Source organism: Stigmatopora argus, chromosome 22, assembly GCF_051989625.1.
Source record: "Stigmatopora argus isolate UIUO_Sarg chromosome 22, RoL_Sarg_1.0, whole genome shotgun sequence".
NCBI lineage: Eukaryota > Metazoa > Chordata > Actinopteri > Syngnathiformes > Syngnathidae > Stigmatopora > Stigmatopora argus.
The window spans coordinates 1071056-1092251 of NC_135408.1; the positions used below are offsets into that span (position 1 = coordinate 1071056).

The following is a 21196-nucleotide window of genomic DNA, read 5'->3' on the forward strand; positions in this document are numbered from 1 at the left end:
TGTTTTCATATTGAAGCATTTACCCAATCACATTTCAGCCATTATTTGTTGCCAGATCAGATCTGCCTCAAAGCCTTCACGATCAGTTCTGTCGGCTCTACTGCATTAAACTAGACTGTTGCTTTTAAACAATCAGATTTCGAGTTGGCAACCCCACAATGCTTTTTCATACGCATTAGCATTTTGCTGGCTGGGATACGTCATTGGTTTCACCAACTATGATTGGCTAGAAGGGGGGCCAAAGCCATAGCCAGAGATCACAAACTCCACCCACAATGGCCGACAGAAGCAAAAACAAATGGATTCTGTTGAAGATTCGCTCACAAAGCTATTTTCCAGGCGGACTTTTCCAGAAAAAAATGGACATCATTAAGAAAGGGCGGTGAACTCCGAAGCTAGCAAGCCTGTTACAGCCGGGAAAATGGTGTGTGCGGCACTTTCAGTGTGCTAACTTAGCTGCACAAGCAAATAGTATATTGTTGTGTTGATTTAAAGCCATTTTCAAAACGGACTATGCCGGAAATATGACAGGACAGGCTCGACTTTCATCATTAGCTTTGATGGCGATAGGAAAAAAGGAAGAAAGAAAGGATGATGGATATTGTGTACAGTTAAAAAGAATTTTTGGTGAGTATAATATGGCTATATTCCTAAATAATATTTCAATTGTGGGCCCGGTTCTGATATCTGAAAAGCTCCAGTGTTTGTATTTAAGCTCCAGTGTTTGTATTTAATCACTAAATGCTGCTAGGATGTGGATTTTACCCCAGTTTAATTTTTGCCGTTTCGCCATTGACATCCATGGCTGTCTTTTCCCGAGGAAATCACCCCCCTGGCCTGGTTGTAATGTCTCAAAAGCTCCAGTATTTGTATTCAGTCAATAAATGCTGCTAGGAAGTGGATTTCACCTCATTTTAGTGCATTTTTTGTCATTTCACATATGGGCGTATCGACGTTCATCGCTGTCTTTTTACCGGGGAAATGATACTCCGGGCCCGGTTCTGATGTCTTAAAAGCTCCAGTATTTGTATTTAATCAATAAATGCGGTTTTCGGCTGGATTTTACCCCATTTTCGGGCAATGTTTGCCCGTACGCCATTGACGTTCATCGCTGTCTTTTCCCGGGAAAATCACCCCCCCCCCCCCCCCCCCCCCGGCCCGGTTGTAATGTCTGAAAAGCTCCAGTATTTGTATTTAATCATGAAACGCTGCTAGGAAGTGGATTTTACCCCATTTTTGTGCATTGATTTATTGATTATTTTTTATGTGTCGCAGCTCTAGCTGCAGTAGAGGATTTATAGCCATAAAATAGTTTTTGAGGGTTGGATTGATACGTTGAAGGCGCTACGAGAAAATGCACTGACCGCCACTGAATGAGTTAGATAGGGTCCTCATGAATTTTTCTAAAATCAGGGCAGTTCATAGATGCCCACCATTAATGACACATTTGGTAAATGTAGTAATGACAGAAGGCATGAGACAGAAAAAAACCCAAGCTTTTCCCATCAAAGCAAAACTAAGGAAATAAATATATATGGTAAGTCACTTGGGTATCGTTTTAAATGATTCAAAAAAATTGTTCTACTTTAGCTGAAAGCAAAGAGCAAACATCTCCCTTGAACAATGCAATGTCCGACCAATTATTCCTTCCTCCATCTTCTCCTCGTCATCTGTGGCTCAACGGCACTTTCTACAGGGTTGACACTAACCGAATAAGAATTTGAAGGATGTTAAGTACATGTATATAAGCGGCCAAAGTAATAGCAACCATCTGTAAAAGCAATGAGCAAATTTTCCCAGGCAACGCCTCCAAGGGGATTCTTTCACATTTGTGCTAAATAAATTTTTATTCAAACATTAGCGCATGACGCTGGATAACTGAAACTGATTGAGGTTTTATGCATACATATTTCGTGGGCGGTGCAATTGGTTTCTTGGGCTTCAGCAGAGACTTAATCCACCTCTTAATTTACCACTATTATCATGTCAATGCAATTATAGAAACCATCATAAATATGACACCACAAAATTATAGCATACAAAGGTGCCATAGACCATATCTAATGTAGAGCAGCTCAAAATCAATATTCATCAAATCACATGACAAAAACAGGAACACATTCAACATGTAACTTAATATAAGGGCTTGTGATAGTGTTGTGGCCTGCTTATCACCTTCGAGAACTCACTTTAAAGGATTTCGTGAATCACGAATAAACAACAAAGGAAAGGATGGACCGCTCACCCATCACCCGGAGCCTCTCTGCCCCCACCACCACCTCCTGCTCGTCGGCCGAGAAGAGGAGCTTGCCTGATGTGGATTTGACTTCGAACATCTTGCCTCGAGCTTTGAACCCACCAGATCCTAAACAAAACAAATGTGCATGAGACTTCGAGTACTGGGAAAGCAAAAATATCTAACATCATAGTTTGACATATGAGTTGAATTTGTTCCATTACCAAGCAAGCTTGCAACTTAATTTTACTTTCTATCAAATCAGAGATCACAGTCAGATTCAATGAATCGGCCACTTTGCCGGATCACAAAGTCCGTATTTTGACAAACCTACTATATACCGTATTTTCACACCTATAGGGCGCACGTAAAAGTCTTAAATTTTCTCTAAAATGGTTGATGCGCCCACTAAATTCAATTTTTGCATGGCCCTGACCGCTTGAGTGACTGGTTTTATTTCTTGCCGGCACGCTACTTATTGCGATCAACCCAGCGGACGTTCACCCTAAAAATAGCCTCCCTGTGCATTCCAAGCATTACGGTAAATCCATTCAAAACATCCCAGGGAAGTGGGAAGGCAATTTGACTTCTGTGTGCTTGCAGCGCTTTTAACCCTCAAAAACACTCTCAATACTCAAAGAAACCAAATATTAGAGCTACACAGAGGAAATGCATGACATGAATGACAACAGAATGCTGGTGTGAACACTTGGAAAATGGACTGAAGCCATGGATCGAACACAATTTAACAGCTTTGCTAACGGATTGCTAGCGGATTGCTAACGTATTGCTAACGGATTGCTAGCGGATTGCTAACGGATTGCTAAAGGATGGCCAACATTGTAGGCAGGCAGCGTCGCACGAGTCACGTGACGATTTGGAATGAATTGCCGAGAGCGATATAACAGCGAGGAGAATCAAAGGCGTGGGACTGATGCATGTTGCGAGTTACAATAGATTGTGGATGACGGCACAAGTGTTGGCCAGCTCTGTTGTTGAAGCTTTCGCCAAAGCTGGAATCAAGTTCCCGGAATACACAACTCTGACTGACAGTGGAGCCTAGCATGTTGAACATCCGACTCTTTATATAAGAGTGTACCTTTTACCTCAATGAAGCATTATCAAACTTAGTTTTGCTCGTGCCGTCTTTAAAAAAACGCTAGCGGCTAGCCTAACTTACGCTAGCAGCTAGCATAACTAACGCTAGCGGTTAGCATAACATACGCTAGCGGTTAGCATAATATATGCTAGCGGTTAGCATAACATACGCTAGCGGCCAGCATAACATTGTGTCATGCTCCCACCCTTTCTGAAGAAGCGCCCAATGTATTGACAAAAAACAGAAGATATACCCGAAAATGTGACTACGCCCTTTCAAACGGTACGTTTTATAGGTGTGAAAATTCGGTAATTTGCCCTCTGCAACTGAGAGACTGAAGTGTTTAAATACTGAACGATGCACAATTGGAAGCTTTATTTTGGCATGGTGGGATGACCTCCCAAAACAAAGAAGTACAACGCAGTACTGGAAAACACAGTCAGATTGACACTCACAATTGATTCTGTCACTCTTAATTTCCGGGGGTGCTGTTTTCCTCGCTTTCAGATGGTGTTGGAGTGTCAGGGCCAAAGACACTAGCTGTGCATGTTTACCCTGAGTGATTTGTATATATTGCTAGTCTACCAGCCCCTATTAGTGCCAAGGTGCAGCGTCGAAGCAGAGTTACGGCGCTTGGGGCACATTAAAGGAGTGGCACAGTATCAATTGAGAAGATTTTGGTAGAAAATGATGATAATGTTTGCCTCGTGGCGTAGAGGTTCAATTGTCTGACTTCGGTGCGGGCAGGCGTGAGATCGATTCCCGCTGGTGGCGGTATGATTGTGAATGTGGATGGTCGTTTGTATCTCTGTGTATAAGGTGTTGTCTGGCTTTCGCCCAAAGTCAGCTGGGTTAGGCTCCAGCAACTCCCGAAACCCGTTTGAGGATGCGCTGGATGGATGCGCTGGATGGATGCGCTGGATGGATGCGCTGGATGGATGCGTTGGATGAATGCGCTGGATGGATTCGCTGGATGGATGCGCTGGATGGATGCGCTGAATGGATGCGCTGGATGGACGGATGCACTGGATGGACGAATACACTGGATGGATGCGCTGGATGGACGGATGTGCTGGATGAATGCGCTGGATGGATGGATGCGCCTGATGGATGGTTGGATGGATGCACTGGATGGATGGATGGATGGATGATAGATGGATGATTGATGGATGGATGGGTGGGTGGGTGTACAGGTGGGTAGGCACGTAATGGGCTTAATCTTGTACAGTGTCTTTCAACCTTTAAGCCACACAAAGTACTATACTATGCTCACTTACCTACTGATGACGCAGCATTAGGAAAAACATTGGATTCAGTCTCTTGAACACGGATACTTACACCAGAACACCAGGGTGGGGAATCGAACCACAACGATCACTGAGGTTTATTGCTTCACAAAGTACAGCGATTTTCTTGGGTACAAGCTTGTGGGTATGCAGTGCATTAAAATTTTCAATACAGTAATACCTTGACATACGAGTGTCCCAACATACGAGAAATTTGAGATACGAGGAAAATTCTGAGAATTTTTGCCTTGAGATACGAGACAATTGGAGCATACGAGATGGCTCCCGATGTGGCCACCATGCAAGAGGCTGCTTATGAGAACAGCATCACTCTATCTTTCTCGCTGCAAAGATATCTAAGAGCATTGGTCGTACAGGATACTTTTAAAAAATGTTTTTTGCGTTCAACAGTGCAGAATTAAGGGAAAAAACAATGGGTCCCCAGCAAGCCGGTGAAATGAAGGGTAGTGAGAAGAAAAAGCGTATGATGACAATCAATATTAAGCATGAGATAATAGAAAAACATGAATGCTGTACGCCGGACTGAAGTTTTGATTTTGGAGCAGCATCATACCGGTTACAAACTGTGTGAGCATCTGGTTGTTGCTGTTGACGATGTTGATCGACACGTTTCGAGATGATTGCAGGTACAGAGGGCGACCCTGTAGATGAACAAAAGCCAACAATTAATAAATTAAACAAAGTTAATGAAGGAAAGTATTGTGATACACCAACTTTTCTACTTCTTAAATCATATTCAATTAAAGTGAACCACCACTACATCGCTGTTCATTGATTTCTTCAGTGTTTTTAAATTCGGGGAAGCACGTCTTCAGTGTAGCACCGTGTTTTCACAAAATATGCCCTAATCGAAAGGATGTGGTTGTGTGAAAAATTTTATTCACATGTTTTAGAGCAGGGGTCACCAAACTACGGCCCGCGGGCCGGATACGGCCCGCCGGCACATTTGGACCGGCCCTCTGAACAATACCAGAGACGCTATCGGATGTTGTTGATTTTTTATTTTTTATTTTTTTATTTTTTTGATGCAGCCCGCCGGCACATTTGGACCGGCCCTCTGAACAATACCAGAGACACTATCTGATTTTTTTTCCTATTTGGCCTTGAAGACTGGGACGTTTTAATCTTGTGATTGGTTCATTGCACCCCTGCTGAGCCCACAAATCCCAGTGAAGCGGGGTTTCGCATTGCTTCTTTGGTGACATGCGCGGGGAGAGTGTTTCCCTTTGATGCAGGCGGGCACGTCCACCGTTGCATGCACGAGCAGTGTTACCGAGACATCTGGACGATCGCAGGTGAGGGCGGAGCCCTGGGACCATCGCGGACTATTCAAGCATATAAAAACTGCAACCTGTTTGAGAACGGAAGAATGGCGAAAAAGTTAGGTGAGAGAAAAATTGATTCAGAATGCAGGGTATTTAACCTGGAGTGGACAAACGATTATTTTTTTGTTCAATGCAAAGAAAAGGCTGTTTGTCTCATTTGTCAAGAGACGGTGGCGGTATTCAAAGAATACAATCTTTGCCGACACTATGAATCCCGTCACAAAGACAAGTACGATAGCTTGCAAGGCCAAATACGAGCAGACAAACTCTCAAAGCGAAAAAGTGGACTACTATCTCAGCAGAACCAGGCATCCGTTCGGGCCAGCTTTTGGGTTGCTAAATTGATAGCAAGCAGCGGTAAGCCTTTCACTGACGGAGAGTTTGTTAAGAAATGTATGGATACTGTCGCGGAGGAGGTGTGTCCCGAGAAGAAAGATGCATTTAATGCTGTAAGTCTGTCGGTGAGTACAATGACCAGACGCGTTGAAGAAATCGGGAGTAATGTATGTGCCCAGCTGCAGCAGAAGACGAAATAATTTGACTTTTTTTCATTAGCACTGGATGAAAGCACGGACGTGCAAGACACAGCGCAACTGCTCATTTTTATTCGTGGAGTTAGCGCAAACTTTGAGATTTGTGAGGATCTGGCAGCCCTCCAAAGTCTCAAAGGGACTACAACGGGAGAGGATATTTTTGACAAAGTGTGCCAAACCATGGAGAAGTTGGACCTGGACTGGTCAAAGCTAGCTAGCATCACGACTGACGGGGCTCCTAGCATGGTGGCCGAAACTCGCGGTCTAATAATGGGACGCATGAACCGGGAGTTGGAAAAAAGGAGTCTCACCGCCCCGCTACGAGTCCACTGCCAAATTCACCACCAAGCACTGTGCTGCAAAATGTTGACGTGGGATTCTGTAATGACGGTTGTGGTGTCGTGCATAAACTTCAGAGCAAAGGGAGAAGATTGTGCATGGCACAACAGAAAGTTAATGTTCCATGGCTTTTTTTTCTATGAAGAACCCAGAGAGAGTTATTTAGTTATTATTTATTTCATAAATAGTGTTATTTATTTCCTGTTTTTTCTGTGAAGAACTCAGAGAGGATTATTTAGTTATTATTTATTTCATTAATAGTGTTATTATATGTTTCCTGACTTTTTTTCTGTAAAGAACCTGGAAAGGGTTATTTGGTTATGTGTGGCTTTCTGGAAAACAATAAAAAAAAATTAAGCTCCCCTACGATCGTCACACTTTTTCTGTTACAAACTGACACCGGCCCCCCATCAGAGAAGGGAAAAGTTATGTGGCCCTCACAGGAAAAAGTTTGGGGACCCCTGTTTTAGAGTTTCCTTTTATATTTTTGGCCCTCGATTTTAAGTTTCTCCAGACACGTGGTGTTAATTTACACAAAGTGTAATTATTTTTAGTTGTATGTTCTGTCTCTGTGTCGCTAGAAATTTTATATCTATACTGTTTTCATGTAGTTTATTTATACATTTTACTTCATTTGTTAGTGTTAAGTCAGAGTTCTATTATAATAATAATAATAATCGGACACAGGCCCTGTCGTCATTATCACAACACAAAAAGCCTACTTGTCATCATATAGTTTAGCTGATCATTTTTGTAAGTACTAACTGTTTCATTTTTAATGTCAATTTGATCAGCTCTAGTTTAGAGCGAAAAGCACTCTTAAGCAAGAACGCTTTTTTATTTGTAAAACTATCCAAGCAAGTGTGACATACTAGAGTGTTTGATCTTTTAGTGTGACATACTAGAGTGTTTGATTTATTAATGATTGAATGTTGAGAATGTACAACGAGTTTGGATTGAATGTGTGTATCGGTGTTCGATTGTTGATCCTTGGATCCACATGGCAAGTGTGGGGCATGTTGAAGAAGATCGGTATTCGATTATTGATGTCTTAGCAAATAGCTTGAGGCATGGGAGATGTGTTGAATCATTACAGTAAAAGTTGGATTGAAGAAACAACAACATCTCACTGTTCTGATTATTTCCCCGTGTGTCAAGATCAAATGCAGGGTGTAACACAAGTCTTTTTTTTCTTTAAACACTCAACATCCATATTTTCAACATTATATATTGTATATTTTCATTATTTTTCGACAGTGAGAGTGTGAGAACATGCCAGAATGTTTTCAAAAGTGCGTAAAAATAACAAAACATGTTTCAAGTAGCACAGAGGAATACATGTTTAACATTGTTGATGTCATTTCATTTTCTGAACCGCTTCATCTTTATTCGGGTCACAGGGGTCCTGGAGCCTATCCCAGGTGAGTCTGGGCCAGAGGCGGGGGACAACACCCTGAATCGGTGGCTAGCCGATCGCAGGGCATGTTTTTTGGGAATTTGGGAGAAAACCGGAGTTTTCTGGCCACCACGCAGGCCAGGGGAGAACATGCAAACTCCACACAGGTGGACGTGACCTGGATTTGAACCCAGAACTATGAGTCCAACACGCCAACCACTTGCTCTACCGGGCCGCCTCCAACATTGTTGATATAGTACTGAATAATCGCCCCACTAGAAAAATGTTCACCTATCTTGACTGCCCCTGGAATGTCCCCGAACCATAATATACAGGGGGTTGACATGATTGATGCCAGCCAACAACAACTGATTTGTCGTCTCACACATCGCTGTTGCAACAGAACATGTTAGTCCCAGCAGGATGTTGCTGCCTCTCACAAAGGGCAACAACCCTCTCACAAAGTAAGTGTGTGTGTCAGCACATCATTTTTCCCCCCAAAGATCCTCTGTGGTTGCGAAGAAACCCTAGTGAGTTGTTGCAGAGGATACATAAAATCAGCCTGAAGTTATTTGCAGACCATTTCAAGTGTGACTGGGCTGTCCAATTTTGTGTTTATTTATAGTAGGCACTCATTGTATTTAAGGTCACTCAATCAAAAAATGCAATTGAACTTTAATGGCAATATTTTTAAATGCTGTCAAAATCCTGACAAGCACGTCTGCGCCTTATAAATTAATGCATACCCCGCCGCCAAAGGAAGGACCCCGTGCATTATTATACAAAGTCCATGTTGCATAAATCTAAATGAATATTACAATACAGTCATACCTTGAGATACAAGCTTAATGCGTTCCGGGACTGACCTCGTATGTCGATTTACTCATATCTCAAATCAACGTTTCCCATAGAAATGAACTAAATAAAATTAATTCGGTCCCACCCTCTGAAAAACAAACAACAAAAAACAGGATATTACAATGAAAAAACATGTTTTAATGTTACATTTAACGTAAATAAAATTAGATTCCTATACATACACAAAAAAGTTTTAATCTTATGTTACACTAAATTCAAACCTTCTTGTGCAATAACCAATGCAAAGGGGTTAATGTATTCCACCGCGGCTTTCGAGGCGAACTTCGTGCTTCTCCAATCGTATTGGTGAGCCACCTCAGTCACACATACACTACTCATGTTTTTCAATTATTTCGTGGTTAATATCGATTGTCATCATACGCCTTTTCTTCGCACTACCCTTCATTGCTTTGGACCAATAGTTTCCCTTAATTATGCACTGACTAACGCAAAAAAAACACGGAAATATTCAACGCACCGTCCAGTGCTCGTAGAGATCTTTGCACGAGGGAGATGCGGCGAGAAAAACAGTGCGCTGGAATCATAAGCAGCCTCTCGCGGCTCTCTCGAATGATCATATCTCAAAATGTGTCTCTGGTAAATATTTTCTCAGAATTTTACTCCTATATCAAATTCCTCGTATGTCGGGGCACTCGTATGTCAAGGAATTACTGTACAATACGAATCCGACGCGGGCGGCCCAGCGGATGAGTGCTTAGCATGTCAGCCTCACAGTTCTGGGGTCAAATCCAGGTCGGTTCACCTGTGTTCCCTCTGGGTCTGCGTGGGTTTCCTCTGGATACTCCGGTCTCCTCCCACATTCCAAAGACCACATGGTAGGATGGTTGGACAATCTTAATATCCCCTAGGTATGTGTGAGCGGGAATGGTTGTCTGTTTCCACATGTCCTGCGATCGGCTGGCCACCGATTCAGGGTGTCCCCCGCCTCGTGCCCGAAAGTCAGCCTGGATAGGCTCCAGCACCCCCGCGACTCTTGTGAGGATAAAGCAGTTCAGAAAAGGAATGAATGAATGAATCCGACGCGGGCCGCCCGAGTGGTTAGTGCGTCGGCCTCATAATTCGGAGGTCCTGGGTCGAGGGTTTGATCCCACATCAGTCCTGACTGTAGGGAGTTTGCTCATTCTCCTCGGACCTGCATGGGTTTTCTCCAGGTTCTCCGGATTCCTCCCACATTCCAAAAACATGCACTCTAAATTGCCCCTAGATGAGTGTGATTGTGAATGGTTTTCCGTCTTTTTGTGCCGTGTGATCGGCTGGCCACAGATCCAGGCTGTCCTCCGCCTCTGGCCTGAAGTCAGCTGTGATAGGCTCCAGCACCCCCTGCCACCCTTGTGAGGATAAGTCGTTCAGAAAATGAATGAATGAATACGCAATATGGATATTGGTGACACAGGTCATGATTTTTTCTGCTGTCATTCCTGAATTAACACTAGAAATTAAATGGATTGCTAGCAGAATTGCAATGACTACGACTTCCACATTGTCACTCACGACCGGCCGATTGTCACACTTATACACTTTGGCTTAGATACTGTAACCTGGTGGCACAGCTGGTTGGCGAGGTAAATGAAGACGCTGCAAATGTGCCGGGCGGAAAGTCACGGCAAACACGCTGAGTTCTCATACAGTCACACCTCTACTTTCAAATCCCTCTAGGTGTAAAATTTTCAGGTTACGAAAACTTTTCGACATGCAAATGAGTGCCTCAAAATACGAAAAAAGATCCAAGTTATAAAAACGTATATACTTGCTTGACAATTTCCCTACCCTCTACTGGGCTCTCGTTGGGTGTCTCACAACAACCCCCCATGTTCCTTTGACTGCAGTTGTCTGCTTAAACTTATGCTTTTTAAGAATCGACTCTTCATGTTTCAATATTCTCTTATGGTTTATTTCACCACCGTTCGTCGTTGTGGGCTTGAAGTTTTGCTTGGAGGAAGCTGTGGAGTGCCTTTGGCGAACTCACAGTCGAGCCTCAACCTGAACCTCAGTCTCCGGTGGGCAAAATTGTGTCACGGAAGCAGGTAATGGGGCTTGTGGTCAGTAAGGAGGACGTTGACGAGTTGGTCGAGGGGCACAAAAATGAATTCTCAATGCAGCAGGAGTTAATGCAACGCTCGAGAAAACACGAGGGATTCAACGAGATATATAATATAGACGCTCCCCTACTTACGAACATTCAACTTACGAACAACGGTACATACGAACATGTCTGCAAATTGCGTTTAAGTCCAAAAATGTTCGCAAGTCCAATTTTGTATTTTGCGCCTTTTTCGGAGTAGTACTTCTTTCCGCCGCTAATACCGACGCCTGGCGCTGTGAGAGCTCAGCTCACCCAGCATCTACCTTCTTCTTCGTTGCAATGCGGAAGTGCGTGAATGTATCTCCAGTGTGCAAAGAACCTTTTTCATTTGTATCATTAAATATCTCATGCATCCAATATTGAATATGGTTGGTAAAAAGCTAAAGGCTTCTATTGAGGGAGTTGCAAGGAAGAGGCAAGCCATTTCATTTGAAACGAGTGGCAATAATAACGAAGCTTGATGCGCGTGAGAGTGGTGAGCGTTTCACGGGCATTGAATCGTTCGACCGTCAGTACCATTTATAAACAGAAAGATCGAGCAGCAGGACCCAAATATTGAACGTTGCACAAAGTTTGCAAATCAATTGAATGATGCCATACTGTGCTACCGCATCATTTATGATGAAAAAAAGAAGAAAACTGTGCAATCGTCATTAGGTCGCTTCTTTTGGCCAGTTTCTAATACATAAATCTCTCTCTACAGTACTGTACATATTCTCTCCATTTTATTAAATGTTTTTTTTCAGTACAAACCAATGTGTGTTACTTATACAAGCCTTAAACATACAAATGCACTTATATAAACCTTCAATATACTTATATCGGCCTTAAACATAAATTATAATACAAAATATAGCACTGAATCAACTTACAAACAAATTCAACTTATGAACAATCGCTCGGAACCAATTGCGTTCGTAAGTTGGGGAGCGTCTGTATAAGAAAAAAAATTGGGGGAGAAATTTTACGAACTCTCCGACTTCATGGAAAAAAACATCCTGAAATAGTGTTCACAAGTTGTGCGATCGCCCACTTTGACAACGTTTGTCTTTTACATTTTAGAAACATAATTAAAAGTCATCAAAGGCAATTGTCTTTCGATCGATTTTTTTCAAAACGTCTGTCATCAAGCACTGCCGAAGGGGTACTTAAATCTAAATAGGTAAGAAGCAGTGGCGGTAAATAAAATGGGTGAAAAATTAAATGCCAAAGAATTCTCATCTCATTTTCTGAACCCCTTCATCCGTATTAGGGTCGCGGGGGGTGCTGGAGCGAATCCCAGCTGTCTCCGGACCAAAGGCGGGGGACACCCTGAATCGGTGGCCAGCCGATCGCAGGCCAAAGAAATCATAAAACGATAATGAATCATTAAAAGTTCAAAGTAATATTGTTTTGAATTCTTAATTTTATGGTTATTAGATGTGTGTCCTTTCTGCCTCTGTCCTAACGTTAGCTTCCTGACAATTGTGCACATGCAGTTCAACACGAATAGATTTTGCATGTTTATTCATTTTAATGGCTTATTAAATAATGTTATGATCATTTTCTCCCATTTTTGTGTCTTCACACTTCCTACAAAATTGGGACACTGATGATTTTTTAAGTGTTTAGTTGGTAGTTACGAAAAAAGTTCTGAAACCAATTAATTTCGTAAGTAGAGGTACGACTGTATATTGGTAGAGGCAGCCCAGAAAACTAGAGATGACATCATCTGACCTCCATTTTAGGTCCTCCCAAACTGGGACCTGAGAAAAAATACATTACTTCTCTAACTCAAAGATTCAGCATGGAATTGTTACAAGCCTGTGCATGTTTTCAGAACATTTCTACAAAAATATTTTTCAGGTGTTGAGAAACAAATGATTAAAATGACCGAACTCCTTTTCAAAAGATTTTTTTTAAAAGTGTCTTACCGGTTTAGACTGGATTTCTTTGGCATAGAGAGGCTGAAGGAACTCTGAGTCGCCTTCAAGCTTGAGACCTTTCTCTGTTATTCTCAGGTTGCCCATTCCATCCTGCGCCCAGACAAAAACACAAGAATAGTACTCACTTATTTATTGGTCATATTGTGTATAATATGTCATGTACGGCCATCATTTCAGCAATGTATTTCATCCCTCATCTCACATACACGTACTGGAGCAAGAGAGGATATTAACCAGCGGCTTTATTTCCTGTCTTTTCTTTTTTTGCATCACCTGCTGGATCAGTGTAAAGATAAAATGAGATAAAAGTGAAAATACGATTCGTTTTCCTCCTATGCTCCTCCCTCGAGGTAGCACTTGGAGATAAAAGCAGTTGAATCTCGACCAAGTTGAATGGCTCTCTGTGTATGATATTGCATGAGTAGCATATTACTTCCTTTTGATTAGAACATACCTTCGACAAGTATAGTGGCAGCAGTTACTTTAATGCAGTTGGAGGAAGGAAGACAGAGAGTATAACAGAAAATAAACCATAAGGAATACATGTAACTTGACACAAATGTGTCCCCATTGAGATTAAAATCCAGATCTGATGACCGTGAGGAACATATGCATACCACAACTCTATGGGCTGACTAATTAATATTCAGTGATATATTTGCTTTACCACTACACTTAACTCCATTTTAGTTAGATAGCGGGTATATAGTACCTAAACTCTCAGATTTTTTAATGAGAGAAAATGGGAAATACTGGAGTGGTTTCAAGACAATCATTTTAGTTTAATATATGTTTGCTTCGCCTATCTTGGAGGTTTAAAAGAAACTGCCTAAGTAATAAACTATTGGAGTTGTTGTATTTTACAAATTATATCCTTTTTATGCTATGTCATGTCTTAATGTTGAGTGACATCTGGTTGAGCAATAAACAGCCATGTTGGCTGATGGAAGCCTGATGCTTGGGGCAGCTCTTTTGTCTCATTGTATGTAATAAATCCTTTGTCCTAGTCACTAGAGAGGATACCCTCTGTCTAATCACCCCCTGATTGCTTCAATCTAGTAAGTATAGTAAATCATGAGATTAAGAAGCTTCTGTCTAATCAGCCTTCTTTGTTTTGGGCTCGCAGTCTTCCTGTATTCTTTGTTAATTCTCTTGCCTACCCATTTTTTGGTTGTTTATCCTTATTCTTCGATACAACATGTTGAAAAGCAACTGTAGGGTGGCTCAGCTCTGTAGCTGGATTCTGGTTTCTTTGGCACTCTCCCCAAAAAGAACTATACTTTTTCTCTTGAGTGTATTTTACAACTAGATTTAGTATTATAGTAGCGGAGCAAATTGTGGATCACATTAACAGCAGTCCATACACACTTAACAGGCTGCATTTCAACTTTAGAAAACATCATTCTACCGAAAGGGCGGTTTTCTTCTTTCTAGAAAACATAAAATCATTGGTGGGGTCTTTATTGATCTCAAAAAGGCAGTTGACACCATCAACCACTAGATACTCATGACTAAACTATCTAATTTTAATTTCTCACCAAGCACGCTAAATTGGATTGAATCATACTTATCTGTAAGATCACAGTGCATCAGAATACAAAACACAACATCTACTTGGCGGAATAACAGTCTTGGGTTACCACAGGGGTCACTGCAAGGCCCACTACTCTTCAGTCTTTACACATAAGATCTGCCAAGCTGCCGTCCTTCAAGTGTCACCTGCCAAATGTATGCCAATGATGCCGTCTTATATGTCCACACGAAAGACAAAAACATGCTGCACAGGAACTCACAGATGCAATGACGAGTGTGAATAACTGGCTTGAAAAATCTCAATTACAATTAAACATATCTAAGACTGTCTGTATGTACTTCTCAAAAAGCGACAAATAACAGCGACCTTAACGTTTTTATCCAAGGAAAAACAATCAATGTAGTCCAAGAATTTAATTACCTAGAAATCACTCTTGACTCTCAACTGGCCTTCGAATGACATAAAAAACATGCAAAATAAAATTAAAATAAATTTGTCCAATTTTAGGCTCATAAGAAACCATCTAACACGAGTCAGCAAAATTATATTTTGACACAATGATCCTATCCCACAACTTACTGCCTAACAAGTTGGTCATCGGCCCACAAAACTACACAGGCTTTGAAAGTATTGCACAGAAAGCCAAAAACACACCACCACTGTCAGATATTAAAGAAACACAAATGCCTGAACTGGAACAATACTTTTAAATATGCAGATGCCTACAAAATCTCCTCCACTGCAAGATTTTGTACAAAAAAATTCCAACGCATCAGCAAGCGCTGGCTCTAGAGGTGACTGTGTAGTCCCCTTCAAAAAGAGTGTTTTCAGCCAAAGCACCTTCTCTGTCCGCGCCGCACATACCTGAAACTCATTATCAATTAACATACGTGAACTCCTGTCTCTGTACCTCTCTAATTTTATCAGACAAATAAAATTGTGATAACGACGCTGTCTAAGATTGTGCTGTGTTTATGTGTATGTGTCTAGTGCAGGGGTGGGCAAACTATTCCACAAAGTGCCGCAGTGGGTGCGGGTTTTCATTCCAACCCATTGAGAGGGCACCTTTTCACCAATCTGGTGTCCTACAAGTGCAATCAGTGGATTGCAGTCAGGTGCTTCTTGTTTCCTGCAGAAATCTCATTTGTTAAACTGTCTGTGCTATATCAGTTGGAACAAAAACCTCCACCCACAGTGGCCCTCAAGGAACGGTTTGCTCATCACTGGTCTAGTGCGTGTCATCGTTTATCGTGTACCTACACAAGGGACTAAAGATGGAAATTAGCCCATGGCTACAATCTTACATTTTTACATATATCTGTTCATTAACATGAATATAAATACGGTGGGGTAAATAAGTATTTAGTCAACCGCCAATTGTCCAAGTTCTCCTACTTGAAAAGATCAGAGAGGCCTGTAATTGTCAACATGGGTAAACCTCAACCATGGGAGACAGAATGTGGAGAAAAAAAACAGAAAACACATTGTTTATTTCCAAATTAGAGTGGAAAATAAGTATTTGGTCACCTACAAACAAGCAAGATTTCTGGCTGTCAAAGAGGTCTAACTTCTAACGAGGTCTAAAGAGTTCTCCACTCGTTACCTGTATTAATATCATCTGTTTTAACTCATTATTGGTATAAAAGACACCTATCCAGAACCTAAGTCTCTCACACTCCAAACTCTACTATGGCCAAGACCAAAGAGCTGTAGAAGGACACCAGAGACAAAATTGTAGACCTGCACCAGGCTGGAAAGACTGAATCTGCAATAGGTAAAACGCCTCGTAAAGAAATCAACTGTGGGAGCAATTATTAGAAAATGGAAGACATACAAGACCACTGATAATTTCCCTTAATCTGGGGCTCCATGCAAGATCTCACCCCGTGGCGTCAAAATGATAACAAGAACGGTGAGCAAAAATCCCAGAACCACACGGGGGATTTAGTGAATGACCTACAGAGAGCTGGGACCACAGTAACAAAGGCTACTATCAGTAACACGATGCGCCGCCAGGGACTCAAATCCTGCACTGCCACACGTGTCCCCCTGCTGAATCCAGGCCCGTCTGCGGTTCACTAGAGAGCATTTGGATGATCCAGAAGAGGACTGGGACAATGTGTTATGGTCAGAAGAAACCAAAATAGAACCTTTTGATAGAAACACATTCTTGTGTTTGGAGGAGAAAGAATACTGAATTGCATTCGAAGAACACCATACCCACTGTGAAGCATGGGGGTGGAAACATCATGCTTTGGGGCTGTTTTTCTGCAAAGGGACCAGGATGACTGATCTGTGTAAAGGAAAGAATGAATGGGACCATGTATCGAGATATTTTGAGTGGAAATCTCCTTCCATCAGCAAGGACATTGAAGATGAAACGTGGCAGGGTCTTTCAGCATGATAATGATCCCAAACACAGCCAGGGCAACAAAGTAGTGGCTTCGTAAGAAGCATTTCAAGGTCCTGGAGTGGCCTAGCCAGTCTCCAGATTTCAACCCCATATAAAATCTGTGGAGGGAGTTGAAAGTCCGTGTTGCCCAACGGCAGCCCCAAAACATCACTGCTCTAGAGGAGATCTGCATGGAGGAATGGGCCAAAATACCAGCAACAGTGTGTGAAAAGTTTGTGAAGAGTTACAGAAAACGTTTGGCCTAACCCTGTTCCTTATCAAATCAACCAATCAATCAATCAATCAGTGTATTTCTTCAATAACCCTGACATAAACCGAGAATACATGACAGTGGGTAGAAGATGTTTCTCAATGACAAGAAAATATGCCAATGCTTGTGGAATGCTTTGTTTAAAAAAACAGCAACCTTTGTATGAGTCAAGAGTCACTATTTGTATATAAACTATTATATTGTTTTTTTTTTAAACCAGAAAAGTTGATGTAATGTAAGGAATGTTTTATTGCTGATTATAAAGAAATAAAAATGAAGAAACTTTTTTTCTGGTGAAATAAGAGGGTCTGCATTTTCTTTTGTTAGGGAAGGTGCTAGTATTTACCCATATGATTTATCCTGTGGGTCCCTAAAAGTGAGTCAATATGCTTGAAAAAAGTCGTCAACATTAAAACAGATAGCAGTAAGTGTTTCTTAATTTTTCATAGTAAATACACAACAGTGTCAGTTGATACAGAGCAAGCCAATTAGATCAGTAAAAAAAATTGTTAAACACTTTTTGTATCAGCTACCAATCCAGACTTTTTTCCAATTTACTGTTTGGTCTCCATGAATATTTCGCGAGATAACAAAGACACTCAGTTGAGCATTTTTATCTTTCGGCCTAACCACAGCTTTGAAATTCTGAAAAGTTTTCACAATGTGTGTGCTCTCTCCTGATGATAACTGTTTCCCTCTTTGTCTGCTCAACTTTTGTGCCACCTGCCATCACTTTGCGTGCCCTGCGGCTCCTTTTTTTCACATTTATCAATGACAGCTGCAGCTGTATTGGGTTGGAAGTGAAGAAAATGAAGACAATAATATAGAAAAAATATAAATTGGTAACCTTTCCAGGCTATTTGCAAACAGGTAAACTTCTATTTGCGGAATTCATGTTTTGTTTAGATCAGGTGAAGGTATCGTTTGTTTATTTAATTTAATTTAACCTAATGAGGACAAAACGGTTCAGAAAATGAGATGAGATATTTACTATTATGATAGCTTATTTACATCTTTATGTTTAATATTTTATTTTCAAATCTGCAGTATCTGTCAAGCCCTTTGGAATTTTGCAGTTATTATTTAGGGCTATTTGAATGAATTTGAATGAAGAAGGACAGAGTTATTTAATGAAATCCAAGTGAAGATAAAATTAGTCATTAAGGAAAAGGTCAAATTATATCTTTGTGAAAACAAAATAAATGTATGAAATACTTGTGTACCTGTTTTGTAACTACTCATATTTTGAATTCAATTATATTTCAAATGATTTATGTTGATTGGTTGCCACATGTAAAATGTATAATAGTGATAGTAGTTATATTAAAAAAATACCAATTCTTGGGAGTCCTCAAAAAGAAATAAACTATTCTACAAACATTTTTTAATTCAATAAAATAATAACAGACCAAAATTGTCTCTAAACAAACTGTAACAAGAAGCCTATTCTCGTAATTCATGAGTAAAGACAGACCAATGATGCCAAATTTCCTCATCTGAATCCAACACCCAAACAAAGTAAACTATTGAATTTTGTAGGAACCTGATGTGAAAGCACACAACAATGCTGGGCATAAATAAATACTCGTGCCGGAGTCCCGCCTCTTCTGTAGCATAGACACATAGTAATACTTTGACATACGAGTTCTTTCTTCTCCCGGGTTGGCTCTATTTGCCCAGCCTCCACCCTGACTTTCAGATGCAGCTAAAAGGAACCTATCGAGGGTTGTTTGCTTTGGTCTTCCATTCAAAATATTCCCAAAATGATGCACACGAATGTCCTCACAATAGGATAATGCACGACCACTTGCCAACAAGTAGTATATACGGCATTCGCCCTGAAAAACGGGAAAAAAACATGCCAAAAAATGAAACCTCCCGCCCAGTGCTCTAGAGACATTACACGAGGAAGTTGCGGCGAGAGAGACAGTGCCCATGATGTTCTTATGAGCAGCCTCTCGCGTCCGCTGTCTGCTCGTATATCAAAATTTGTCTCGTATTTCAAGATAAATATTTGCTCAAAATTTTACTCATATCTCAAATTGCTCGTATGTCGGGGCACTCGTATGTCGAGGTACCACTGTAGTTCATTTCTATGGGAAATGTTTTTTGAGATACGAGTAAATCCACACACGGAATGCATTAAGCTCGTATCTCAAGGTATGACTGCACACCTTGAACCGGTTGCAAGCAATATACCCAGGAGGGGTTTGTCAATGTACAAGCCTTGAAATTTGCTCAAACGACCACTTCAAACTAATGTGGCTGACTTCAGGTTGGATTTTGGGCATCTGTCCTCTAAACTTTTATTATCCATCCAGTCCTGATGGGCCATTGTGATGAAATCGGTGTGCAGGGTTTTCTATAATCCTTATAAAGCCTGATTTATGGATGGATGTTGAAGAATATGACATATTTTACTCATTCATTTTATTGTAGCTGTTTCATTTTGATATATTACCACTGTAGGATTAAAACTATTGTTCTTAACTCGATTACAATGAACAAAAGGTCTCTGTCTGAGTTTCTACTTTGAGGTTGGTCTCATGCGGATAAGAAGACAGATGGTGGGCTCCGAGGGACAGTAACGCCAAGGTGCCAAGCGGTGGAGGTGAAAACTTCAAAGGAGACGCTGTGGACTCCAGCGGAGAAGGCGACCGAGGACCGATGTGGATTCACGGGCCAGCAGATTCCAGCGGGGAAGACCCCTACAGACCGTTGTGGGACAGTCCACTTCTCATTAGAATCAGCGAATGAATATTCATTTTTGTTATAATATAACTGGGCAAACGCGGGTTTGGACTTTCGTCTCTTTTAATCCTCCACTGAAGCACGGCGACGCTCAGCTGGTTTATATTTAGGGAGAGGGACCCGAAGCTCTGTAAGGATCAATATCAAGAATAAATCATCTGTGGAGTAACTCGCAAACCCTGGTCTCTTCATTCGATGCTGAACACGCACAATTGTTAGATGGGAGAAGACAGATTTAGGAATTGGAGTCAGAAGCTAATACGTCAAGTCTAACAATGTGTAGGTGTGTGTGGGGGTATGTTAGGATTATCTCGCTACATTTGTCCAAACCATGCATCGTAGAGAGTTTACATTTTTTATGGGGGGCAGAAATGTCTGTCGCATCCTAATAAACGAGAGATTGATTTTTTTTTCACCTTCTCTAAGTGTGTAAACTCAATCTTTTATTTGTTAAACCTGAAAGCAGAATTGATGTATGAATCATTTTTTACTGTTGTCCCTAAATGCACCGCGTGGCTGATTGGTTGTAAGGTAGGACGCCATTCCAGGTCATTTTCAAACGTCATTTTCGGAAGAATTTCCGCAAGCGAGTTTCCAGGTGCACACACCCACCCACCAACACATCCATCCATAAATCACGCTTTATAAGGATTATAAAGTAGATAAAGCGTGATTTATGGATGCGTGGATGTTTTATGTTGACATTCTCATGCTACGTTTGCCCAAACAGTGCATCGTATAGAGTTGACATTTTTTATGGTGGCCAGAAACGTCTGCCAGATCCTAATAGACGAGTGAGTGAATTTCTTTACCTTCTCTTAGTGTGTAAACTAAAGCTTTAAGCATTTGCAAGGATTATCGATGAGCATGCCTGACCAGAAATATGTTAACTTGCCTTTCTCTTGTGGTAGTTTGGATTACAATGTTTTATCAAAAATAACACCCAAACATTGGTTAAATAGGTAGAATTCGTCATCCTCATCTCATTTTCTGAACCACATTATCCTCACTAGGGTCACGGGGGTTCTGGAGCCAATCCCAGCTGTCTCCGGACCAGAGGAGGGGGACACCCTGAATCGGTGGCCACCCGATCGCAGGGCACAGGGAGACGGACAACCATGCAAAC

The 21196-nt window shown here is 41.3% G+C and overlaps 1 protein-coding gene across 6 annotated transcripts in view; it reads right to left on the reverse strand.

Annotated features, from left to right (window-relative positions):
* The window catches only part of sgcd (sarcoglycan, delta (dystrophin-associated glycoprotein)), a 250164-nt gene that overhangs the window by 54301 nt on the left and 174667 nt on the right, over positions 1 to 21196 (reverse strand). For all 6 annotated transcript variants that reach the window (XM_077592722.1, XM_077592724.1, XM_077592723.1 and 3 more), the window contains 3 exons: positions 13111 to 13212; positions 5196 to 5283; positions 2246 to 2365 (listed from right to left, as the gene is read on the reverse strand). In XM_077592722.1, coding sequence (XP_077448848.1) covers positions 2246 to 2365; positions 5196 to 5283; positions 13111 to 13212 — 310 coding nt within the window. The remainder of the gene's footprint in view (positions 1 to 2245; positions 2366 to 5195; positions 5284 to 13110; positions 13213 to 21196) is intronic.